Source organism: Ciconia boyciana, chromosome 7 (assembly GCF_034638445.1).
Source record: "Ciconia boyciana chromosome 7, ASM3463844v1, whole genome shotgun sequence".
Lineage (NCBI taxonomy): Eukaryota > Metazoa > Chordata > Aves > Ciconiiformes > Ciconiidae > Ciconia > Ciconia boyciana.
Genome location: NC_132940.1, coordinates 19,730,557 through 19,742,123, shown reverse-complemented (window position 1 = coordinate 19,742,123; position 11,567 = coordinate 19,730,557). Strand labels below are relative to the sequence as shown.

The window sequence follows — 11,567 nt, the reverse complement described above, 5'->3', positions numbered from 1 at the left end:
CTCGAGCAAAGGTGAAACCGACCTATCATGTCTCTCTGCCGCGGTGCACTGTGGGCGGGCGGAGAGCTGTGCTGCGGTGGCTGCGATTGGGGGAGCGGCGGGAGGGACGGGCCTGGCCCCGCCCACCCCCCGGGGCCCGGCCCCGCTCCTCGCTCGCTCCGTGACGGCGGGTGGGCCCCGCGCACGGAGGCTGCTGCCGCCATGGGGCCGTTGCCGTGGCCCCGGCAGCTGCTGCTGCCGCTCGGGTGCTTCGCGCTGCTCCTGCCGCCGCCCGGCGCCGCCGAGTTCAGCCCCTCCCTGGACAGCGACTTCACCTTCACGCTTCCCGCCGGCCGCAAGGAGTGCTTCTACCAGCCCATGCGCAAGGAGGCCTCGCTGGAGCTCGAGTACCAGGTCGGGCAGGGCAGGGCGGCGCGGCTGCGGGGCCGACCGGGTTCGCCGCGGGAGGGCGAGGGGCCTGCCCGCGGGGTAGTACTGAAGGGAGCCGGGCGGTCCCGCATCCTGCCGCGACGGCGTCGCTGCCGTTCCTGGGCCGTGGGCGGCGCTGGGCGGTTCGGCTCCCGGTTCCCTTTTGCACAGGGGAGGCTCCACCAGCGGCGGCGGCACCGCCCGGCTCTGCTGCCGGGAGCTCCTTCCCGCTCTCCTGGGGTTCCCCATCCCTCGCCCAGGCCACGGCTGGAGCCGCCTTGCGGGCCTCCGCCAGCGCGGCCCTGCGAGCGGCAGTGCCTGCGGAGGCAGCGGGATCCCGGTGCCCTTTCCCGGAGCGGCGGCCCGGGTGATCCCGCCGGCCTTCCCCAGCCAGCTGCGGCGGCGGGAGGCCGCCCCGCTGCCCGCACAGTCCGGTCCGGGCAGGGTGCGCGCCCTGCCTGTGGCTCGCCGCCGCGCCCCGTGGGGCTGGGCTCCGCCCGCCTGGTGTGGCGCCCGCAAATCCACGTTGGAATTGCAGGCTATTAAAAGCTGTATCCTTGGGAGAAAAAAATACTTTTACAACCTTTCTTAAAATATTCTAATAGATTTTTTTTTTTTTGCTTTAGAAGATGTCAAGTTGCCATCCTTTAAAACGGCAAAAACGTAGAAAGTTAATGGCTGCGACCTTGTGTGGTAGCTCTAAAGCATAAACAGAATTGTTGCTGATGCCCTTGCCTATCTTTGTGTTGATATTAGACACCTTTTATCTCAACGATGAAAGTTTTTCAAAAACAGTCTTATTTAACTAGACTAACATTAAGGTCTTGATGCCCTTCTCGGGAAGAGTTGAGTTCCCCAGATATCTCTGGGAAAGATCTCGGCCTTTTTTTTTTTTTTCTTTCCTTAAAATAAAGACTTTTTTCAGTAGAACAGGCACAGTGAGGGAAGCTGCAGTGAATATTTTCCCATCCTGCTACTGTGCCTCAGAATTGGCCGGGATCTGTCTCTCTCCACCCCCACCCTCCTTTTTTTCCCTCTGCTTCCCAACTGAAAATACAAAGCTGAAATTCCTGATTATTTTCTAATTATTGTCACATGCAGAACTGAACAAGAATGAAAGATTGAGGTGTTCAAGCTTTGTTCAGAGCCCTTTGTCTAAGCAAAACAGAAGTTTATTTTGCACTGACCTAGTAGGATTTTATTTTAATCATAATCAAAATAAAAAAAACTTATTTTAGAGAGAACAAATGTGTATAACAGTGAATTTATTTCTACTCAGGCATAATTTTCTCAGCACTACTGCTAACAGTAACAATTCATCTTTCTATTTGAATGTGTAGAAAAGGAGCTCTGTATGTTACTGGAAATATTTATTTTGTACCTAATTGTCCTGAATTGTTAGTCACTAAAGCATTGGAATATTTAACATAGAGATGCAGGTCATTCTCCAAAGACATACTGCAATAAACACTACGTTGATATGAAGTTTTGTTCCGGGTGTTTAGATTGTGTCATAGTCCTAAAGGTATGTCACTATGTATGGTTTTTAATTTGATCATCTGTTAGCTACTAATTTTCCTTGTCCTTTCTCTTTTTTTGGTAAGTCTCCAGTGTCACTTCAAGTTGGTGTAAACTTTGCCCTCAATTTCAGTAGGAGGAGACTGCTATACTCAAATAGTTCACTGGAAAACAAGCAAACAAAAAAATCCCCTAGCATGGACCTAAGTAATGTCATAAATGTATGTCATTTATGTATTACAAAAGTAATGTCAGTTACTACCTTCCCTATAGAGAATTTCTACAACGCAACAGATGTAGTGATGCAACTGTAGCCATGTTATAAAGTTAAAGCAGCACAGTTTTGGAATTCTGTATACACTTATATGAGCTTAGGAAGCTAAATGCCTTCAATCCCTTCTGCCTTTAGGAAATGAGAATGCCCTGGGAGAATTCAGACCTTAAATCTGCATTAAAATGTGAGAAGGTCTGTGGTACAGCTTTAATTGGTATTAGAAGTCTAGTCCTGTCTTCTACGCTGTTAATTCACCCAACAAAGAGATCTTAGGGATGACACTGCACAAATTGTGTTCTTGTACACATATATATGTGTACATACATAAAAGTGACAGATTTTTGTTATAAAATTTTTCTGCCACTGAACTAGCGCTGGTACTTACTGATCAATGATGTCTGCCATAGAAATGCTAGATTAGCCATCCGTTGGTATTCTTAGAGGTTGCCTAACCCTGCCCATTGATAAAATTGTATGCATTCTTAAAAACTATTAGGGAAAGGTTCAATATAAGCCCAGCCTAGCATGATTAGATCATGTTTAGTTTAAGATTTGAAATAGCTAAAACGCTTTTGGGTTGAACCAGTTTTTAATCTATTTCCAGTTAACTTGGTGTGAACTCATACAGACAGATTCAGCTTTCAGATTCTTTCTGTGTCAGTTCCCTTACCTAAAAATGTTTGCCTTCCCTAAAAATGTTGCCATCAGCAATGCAAACAGGAATTCCACTGGTTGGAGGGGGTTTTTTTTGTTTATTTCACAGGTTCTAGATGGAGCAGGATTAGATGTTGATTTTCATCTACTGTCTCCAAAAGGTGAAACTCTAGTTTTTGATGAAAGAAAATCAGATGGAGTTCATACGTAAGTTTAAAATCTTCAAACTTAGAAGTGTTACATAAAGTACTTTTCTGGTTTCTTTAACAAATATAACTAAAATAAAGGTCGAGTACTTTTTATTCCTTAGTATTACAAAAGACTTTCTAATAGGACAGTTTGAGAATACCAATTACCTTTTTAAAAACAGTGAATGCTTTTTACATGGATCTTACCATAAAGTGAAGGATATTTTTGTTTTAGTGATATCTGTTAGTGGTCAGTGAACAAAAATAATTATTGTGGAGTTGAAAAAGGCCTCCACATCTAATATCAAAAGATCTTGTCAGTCATATAAATAATAAGCTGAAAAGTCCCCTATTTTTTCCAGTTCTTTTATCAAAATATGTAGTAGTTATTGTAATTTTACTATAGAGTATAAGAATTCCACTCACATTACTGCTTTTTTGTAATGATTAACAATGATTCAAAATCCCAATAAAGGAAAATGAAAGTAAGCTTTTGTCTTCATCATTATAAGCCTTTAGAGTCAGTGGGATTGTTTTGCTGTGACTGTGCAATCTGTAATGTGTCTTTGGAGTTCTTATTTTTATATAGAAAGCATATTCAGTTATTTCTAAGTGCATGATTGTCAGTCTTAAAAAGGAAAGTTTGCTTACAAAAACTCGCTTTTTGAGAACCAGCACAAAAAGTATAGTTAATTTAATGACATTTTGCTTATATGCACAGGGTGGAAACAGAAGATGGGGATTACATGTTCTGCTTTGACAACACATTCAGTACTATTTCTGAAAAGGTGATTTTCTTTGAACTGATCCTGGACAATATGGGAGAAGATGGACAAGATCAGGAAGACTGGAAGAAGTATGTTACAGGCACAGATCTCCTAGATATGAAATTGGAAGACATTCTGGTTAGTATTTGATCTTTAATTCTTTTCAATGTAAGAACATTTGGAAAAAAACTCAGTGTCACTTATTCTGCCTTGGCCTGGTGCATCATCCTGGAAACTATTCCAGTGCCATGTATTGCTTTTACTGATGCGTGAAGCCTAGCACTATGGATCTCTTGCTTCCACACAGAAGCTTGAGACTATTTTCAGAATAGACCCTTAATTGGCAAAAAGAAACTGCCTGGCTCTCAAAGTCACTCTGTTTCCAATTCAGCTTCCTTTCTTCCTACTGCTAAAATGGGACATTTTTCCCTAGTGGCAATGAGATGAATATTTATAGTATTAAAGTATTGCTTAATCCCAATGATGTAGTTGGAATCACTGCATAGATTTTTATCAATGTTTGAAAATAAAGTACTGTGTTAGCCTCTTTTTCGCATCTTTGCAGAAGTGCCCCAACCAGTGTATGGATTAATATTTCTATCTTCAATAATTTATATATTACTGTGAGGACTTACATAAACACTTAGTAGTTTAACTTTTAAAAGATAAAGAACATATTTGCTCGGGAAAATGGGGAATTGTGTCTTATTTTTAAAGCTCTTCTATGGTTTTGATGTTCCTTATTGCATAACACGTGAACTTTAGTATCATCATAAAATTATTTGGCTTCCAAAAATAGTTCTTTCGAAATATTTGTTAAATATGCAACAGAGAAAATGGCCATGGAGAAAATGTTACTGTTGGGTTTAACCTTTTTTGCTGTTGTTGTTGTTTAATTTATAGCCTCCTGTTACTGCACGCATTACTCTTCTCACTAAAAGTTACTTCAGGGTCCCATAATTACAAGAACATAAATCAGCACTTCATGAGATCAGCTTTGTAGGTTGCGACTATGTATTATGTTGTGGATGAAACTTTTAACAGATTATAGGACCAGGTGTTTACTTTGTAAACGCAGAATAAGGAGTGGATCCTGCTGCTGCTGTTATGGCCAGAGTGTTCATGTACTTCCTCTGGTTCCCTGAGACACACTGTGTGTCCTTTGTTAGGACCTCCAGTTGTCCTATTCACAACTTATTGTCAAAGTTCTGCTTTAGTGTCAAAGCTGAAGCAGCAGTTCATAGCCACTACAGCGAAAGCATAAAAAGAAGATGGGAATATAACATTACTGTACTACTACTTTTCTTTTGCTACAGCTGTAATCGTGATAGTAGTTTGCATTAAAAAGTGCCTTAACTTGATTATCCAGCAGAAAAAAACCCTACATTTGTTTGCTACTACATAGCTTGTTTTGAGACTAGTTCTATAGAGATCACTGGTTTTTACTTGTCTGAATACTTGGAATCACAGTTCCCCAAGATACATGGAGTATTAAAACACTGATTTTAGGTTTGATTTCACTCTAACCTCCCTAGCCTGTAAAAGGGAAAAAACAAATTACTATAGAACCTTAATGCTGTGTTAATTAAGCCTTTTTAGGTGATATACAATAAACAGGCTAGACAAATTAATGAAAATTCTGTGATGTGGTATATATTTCAAAGTGAAATTAACTGTCTACTTAGCAAGAAATTAAATTACAGGTCATAATACAGTATTAATATTTTGTATGTGTTGCAAGCTATAAATGTAACTCAGGTGTTCTTTTTTCTTCTAAATACGCTTTTGTTACTTACCAGGAATCCATCAACAGTGTCAAAACCAGATTAAGCAAAAGCGTCCAGATTCAGACCCTGCTCAGAGCATTTGAGGCTCGTGACCGAAATATACAAGAAAGCAACTTTGACAGAGTGAATTTCTGGTCCATGGTCAACTTGGGAGTAATGGTGGTGGTATCAGCTGTTCAGGTTTACATGTTGAAAAGTCTCTTTGAAGATAAGAGGAAAAGTAGAACTTAATATTCAGTATGGTCATAACAATATAACAGGTGTGGGGGGAGAGGGGGAGCAATAAACTACTACAGTAAAGAAGAAAAAAAAGAGAAAAACATGACCTTTCAGATTCTTTTGAACAGGCAGTAAACATCAGGTATTCAACTCATGTTGGCCTTTTTGGTGATGGTCTTGTTTGTTTGTTTTAACAGAATGCCTTGCCCCAAGCTCTTCCATTTTTGCAAGTGCTACTAAGAATATTTTTTTTGTACTTGTAGCATTTGTTAATTACTGTTAATGACTAACTTATGCATAGTGCACAGGATGCTTGGTACATATGCAAAGTAATGTTAATACTGTCATTTTTTTTGATGTTCACATAAAACTTTAAATGGTAACTTAGACATTGGTTTATCTGCTGTTAAACATTGAGTGAATTTACATATGTGCCTAAGTGTTTACAGGATTGGGGCCCACAGGGGTAGTCTGTAGTTACTGTCATTTATCTTCAGAGTTACATGTTTTTAAAAATCCTCGGCTTTTATTGTACAGCATCATGGAGAAACGCTGGGCTAACATTGTGAGAACAAAATGAGAACTCTTTTTATATGCAGATGACTAACGTCAGCACTTTAAAAAAGTATCATCAATGTGAAATTGAGGCAGTGTTGAAAATAATTGAAAAAAATAGGTGCAATTCCTGTTCATAAATCTTTCTGTCCTGTAGTTGTACAACCCTATTTTCCTTTTTGTCTGTTACATGAGATTCAAGAGAACTGACTATGATATACAAACAAATGCACATACACCTTCAAGTATGGTTGTCAAACTCTTAGTTACTGTAACCTCATGTAATAGATAATTTTCAGTAAGTCATTTCTCATATTATTCCTTCCCTTTAATAAAGGGCAGGGTGTCACAGTATGTGAAAACATTACCTTAACATTAATTTCTGTAGTCTCCAAATCCCTCCTATTTGCCAATTTATTTTTTATTTTTGTCTACTGTATCTATGAGTAATGTAGCAGTTAATAGGGTGACTTACATAGGCATGAAAAACCAAAGCTATTTGCCTAAACTTTCCCTGGTTGCTCACCCTCACAAGTCTTTTAGCTATGTAAGTATACTCAGCTCATATGAGCAGTGTTTCTGTATCTAGCTATTTATGAGTGAGGCATGAATTACATGAGCAATAAGTACAGGCTTCAAATATTAAGATCAACTGAGTATGTAATATCACTTAACTAAGGCAAAGCTATCCTCAGATCAGTAATTTGTAATCTCTAGATGAAGTGGCTTTTAACAGTGTAGGGAGGGTATGGAGAATTTTTGCCAAAACCCCTGGTGTATGAGAATTAACTTTTTTTAATAGTTCAAAGTTAGTAATTTTTACAGTGTGCCAAGTCACTGAAATTTCCTGTATAAATGTGTTAAACTACATTTCATCACAAAAGTGTTTTTAAAAACCACTTTCTTAAACACGTTTTAAAAAAGTGTATGTATTAGTGTTGTGCCTGTTGTTGGGTCATCTGGGTATGAACAGCAGAATTGCAACTTTGAGGCTTTCTGTAATAAAAAATTATTTTATGGAGATGCAACAGGGTCAATAGATGCATGAGGAAACACTGTTCAAATGAAGTAGATGCTAGCAAGGGCTCCAATACATAGAAACAGCACTTCAACTTCAGACAATGGGACCTAGCAATAATATTTCTACATAGTTTTTATAAGCAAAAGTATTATTCCTTACAGAACTTGTTATAGCAGGATCCAAAGGCTGTTGAGCTACTTTATTTCTACAAAGCTGTGTGCAAAATAAGATTGTTTCCCTTTAGGAGTCTGCATATCTTCTTTTTCCACCTGGTGCTTTATATTCTAAACCGCCTGGAATTTGAAAGCTTATTTCTGTGATCAGGACAAAGTCTAGGAAAAATTAATTTTCTGCTACAGTGGCAAATAATATTTTTCTGCCATTTCCCTGTGTATCGCCCAGTACCAATGTGTAGCATGCGTCTACATCAGGGCATAAGCCAAAGCTCACTGAAGTCAGCTTCCAAGGTCCCTTCACGACAGGCAAATAAGATTCTTAGGGCTCTGCCCCTTTTGCTAGAAGAGGAGATCTATCTTTGCTTGCATCACCATGAGAGTGATGTTACAAACCATCTGCAAAATACTGAACCAGCTCTGTGAAGCTGTGACTAAGACATCTACCTCTTATATCAAAGCTAGTAGATTCTAGATTTCAGCTTAGACCTGTAACAGATGAGCTCTGCCAAGTCTTCCAAGGGCACCTCTCAAGGGATTAAGTTGCCCAGCTGCTCTGCTGTCCCTGTCTAACAGTGGTTATACATCCAGGGGCAAAACAGTATGGTGTATTAGCTAATGAATGCAGACTTCTCTGATCAGAGACACAAGACTGAACTGCATCAGTTTCTCAGATTACAAATAGCAGTCTCTGGTAGAAGGAAAATAATGCAACAATTGTCAGCAGTTTATCTGGAAGAAATTATTATTTTGCAGCTGAGAGCTCTATTTTCTCCCCATTCAAGGTTCATTACAGAAAACAGAACGGGGAACAACTATAAAGGTAACTGTGCTTTGACTGCAGCAGCTGGAATATGTTGATCATAGGTGAAGGATTTAGCATTTAAACTTGCAGCTCAATAAAACTTCATTTGGATTGCTTTTGATTGTATAAAGTTTACAAAGGAGAAAATAAATCTAAATTTTTTTCTTAATCAACTTTTTATTCAGAATTAAATGTTTTAAGACTTGCAGAAGTTGAATAAAATTATGCAAAACTCAGATTTTTCAATAAATGAAGTTTAAACCTGTGTTTGTGTTCTTCATTTTATAATGAAGGAAGAATGTTTGACCTGTGAATGCTGCAAAAGATCAAGGAGGCTAAACTAACAAAAACTTTGGTTTTAGTAATGCAGCTTTTTCATTTCTTCCTCATGCAGTGTTCAAATTCTGTTCTTACTGTAATCCAAAATCAACTTTATCAATGCAAATAACTTAAGATTTACATAGGTGTCAGATCAGAATGACACCAACCTGATCTTTGTAACAGAAAATACATTTAGTTTTGAAGTTTAGATGCATGTCACATATGAGCCTTAATTTTTTTTTTCAATATTTGCACCTTAATACTTATATTCCATATTGCACCTGCAGTTTATTGTACACACACACACACAGAACAGCATAGCTTCCAGTTATGCAGGCAGTAAGGTTAGGAGCAATTCTGGGAAGAATAGTAGGTACTGTTTTGTGCGAAATTATAGTAGAGGTCAACAATACTACTGAGAGTAGTAGAGTTCTGTGTTCAAAGCAAGAGAGTATGACTCTCAGTCAAGATAGCTTGGTATTAAATCAGCACCTGTGACTTTCAGAAACTATTTGTCTAGTTGGGTATTGTTAGTAACTAAACCAAGTCCCAAGTTTCTCACCTCAAAAAAAAAAAAAGAGGAAATATCCCAAGGAACAGATTTTTGGAATTTGTAAGGTTGTGATACCACCGAAAGACAGCAGCAAGTTGACACTTGAACTCAAAAAACTCTTTATTGCTCTAACCCAACGGCCATCTGTCCTTACAAACCCTTTTTAGAAAGGATTTTACAGATGGTACTTGGTCTTGATATGTTGTTCTAACTTGTGTGCATGTTTGTGCATTTCCAATTAACAGCAGTACATAAGTCACATGAAACTATGAGAAAAATTTTAAAAATAAATGTATTTTTCAGCAGCAAACATCAATTGCATCTGTTGAGTGCTTCCATTCTTATATTTTCTGCCTCTAAAGAAACAATATTTCACAACATAGGTGTTTTCATTTCTGATTAGGTATAGTCAAGATATTAAAAATAAACACCTAGGGAAATACAGAAGGAAAACAGGAAAGTACTATCACAGAATATCAAACTAGCAATTAAGGATCCCATAATATAAATTACTACTAGTCATTAATATGTAATAATTTCACATTATTCATAAGAGAATATACAAGATCCTGAGACTAAAAGCTCAAAAGTTTTAGAGCAGTTCTTTCAGCTTAATCAAGTAATACACATGACAAATCTGAGCTTGTTTACTATTTCATAAGACTCCCGAGAAACCTGGGCCTGTCCGGAAGCATGCTAACCACATTGTTCAAATAATGAAACAGGAACTTCCTTTTTGTACTGTGTTTTGAATTGATGAAGTAGATACCATAAAACACTAAGGTACAACGTTATGTTGCCAGATTAGGCAATTAATTGTAGAAGGAACAGCGGTTTGACTTGAAGAGGTACATGCACGGTGAAAAGTAACAAAAGCCATTTTGGACAAAGACATCAGAAATGCATGCAAAAGTTCCCTTCCCTGGTCTCTCGAAGTGCGCACTGTGAGAAATGACACCTTCTGCCTTAACTTCTTCCCATGTACAACACACTACCCTTGCACCTCAGAGTGGCACAAGTCCATTGCATCTCACATACTCAGCAGTGCAGCACTTCCTTGTTTAACTCTGCTCGTTTGCCGGGTTGCAGCACTATCCCCAGAGTCCATGACCATGTGGTATGGCGGTAAGACTACCTTGTTAAAAATTTTATTCAACCAGCCACAGCAATTACTTTTTTTTCCCCCGTATTTCCTGAGTATTTTTAAAGTAAATATTCACATGGCAATCTGTCCTAAAGACTCATTGTCCCCAGCAGTTAAGATATATTGAGCTATATCTGATGTCTTTAAAAACTAACAGTTCCCGTGCCTTCCCTAGTTTCAAAGAACAATTCTCTTCGAGACTGTTTCATTTTAAAACTTACCAACTTTTGGTGCAGACAGGAGACATACTACTCAGTTATTCCTGAGAAATAGCTTATGTTAAGCCCTTCTTTCTCCATGCTTCCCCCTGCTCCAGTAGTACCCTATCACAGAAACTCACTATTCAGACAGGAGGAATGCAAGTACAGACGTAAGCAAGCACCATATTCCCAAATTATTGCAGAGGAGATCAAAAGCTATATGCCTTATTGTATGATTTTGTTTTCAAAACCAACAATTTACTTAAGGTAACTGTTGAATTTTATCAGCAGTAAAGATTTAAAAAATATAATAATAATAATAAAATAAAACATAATAATAAAATAATAATAAAATAAAAAATTTAATGGTAAACACACCTACACTGCTGAAGTTTCACCAGAAGCATCTGAATTACATCATCTTCTCTCATGCTATCAATTGCTATAGTTGAGGACAGTTAATGAGGCTTGGAACCCATACAGCTCACAAGTCCCTTTCTTCCCTTAGTATGTACCAAGTTTCTGGAAACAAGATACCATCTTCACTCTCCATCTGCTACCTGCCAAATTGGAATACAGGTGTGTAAGGAAGGCATACAGTTACCAAGAGGAAAGTTCTAAAAGCATGTTATCTATAGTCTGTATTTCAACGTTATGTTAAAGAACCTGTTAACCATCTAATTGAGGTCACTTTTCTATTATACTGGATGATTTCAGGGAGTGGTAAAAATCACAGTCAAGTCAAAAGATACTTATGACTGTCCATTCAAAAAGCTTCTGACAGTTCAATTGATCCCAGTTCCAAACAGTTAATGAGAAGACTCTTGATTACATTCTCTGAACAGGAAAAGGGCAGAACCAGACTCCACCTTCCCCAAAGCCCTGAGTATGCTTCAGCCATTAGTCACTTATGCTGCCTCTCCTGAAATCATTCTTCCCAGTCATTTCTCTCCCACAAGACGACACCACAAGACTGATAA

At 38.8% G+C, this 11,567-nt stretch overlaps 1 protein-coding gene across 1 annotated transcript; it reads left to right on the top strand.

Annotated features, from left to right (window-relative positions):
* The first annotated feature begins 106 nt into the window (after positions 1 to 106).
* On the top strand, positions 107 to 6,202 carry TMED5 (transmembrane p24 trafficking protein 5). Its single transcript, XM_072866569.1, has 4 exons — positions 107 to 393; positions 2,964 to 3,061; positions 3,764 to 3,947; positions 5,609 to 6,202. The coding sequence occupies exons 1-4, from the start codon at positions 202 to 204 to the stop codon at positions 5,825 to 5,827; spliced, it is 693 nt and encodes a 230-aa protein (XP_072722670.1). The 5' UTR covers positions 107 to 201; the 3' UTR covers positions 5,828 to 6,202.
* Positions 6,203 to 11,567: the final 5,365 nt, after the last annotated feature.

Bases quoted from the DNA above. Each gene is read 5' to 3' on its own strand.
- TMED5 (XM_072866569.1), top strand. From the start codon at position 202: ATGGGGCCGTTGCCGTGGCCCCGGCAGCTGCTGCTGCCGCTCGGGTGC. The intron at 394-2,963 runs GTCGGGCAGGGC...TTTATTTCACAG, and splicing joins CGCTGGAGCTCGAGTACCAG to GTTCTAGATGGAGCAGGATT. The intron at 3,062-3,763 runs GTAAGTTTAAAA...TTATATGCACAG, and splicing joins AAATCAGATGGAGTTCATAC to GGTGGAAACAGAAGATGGGG.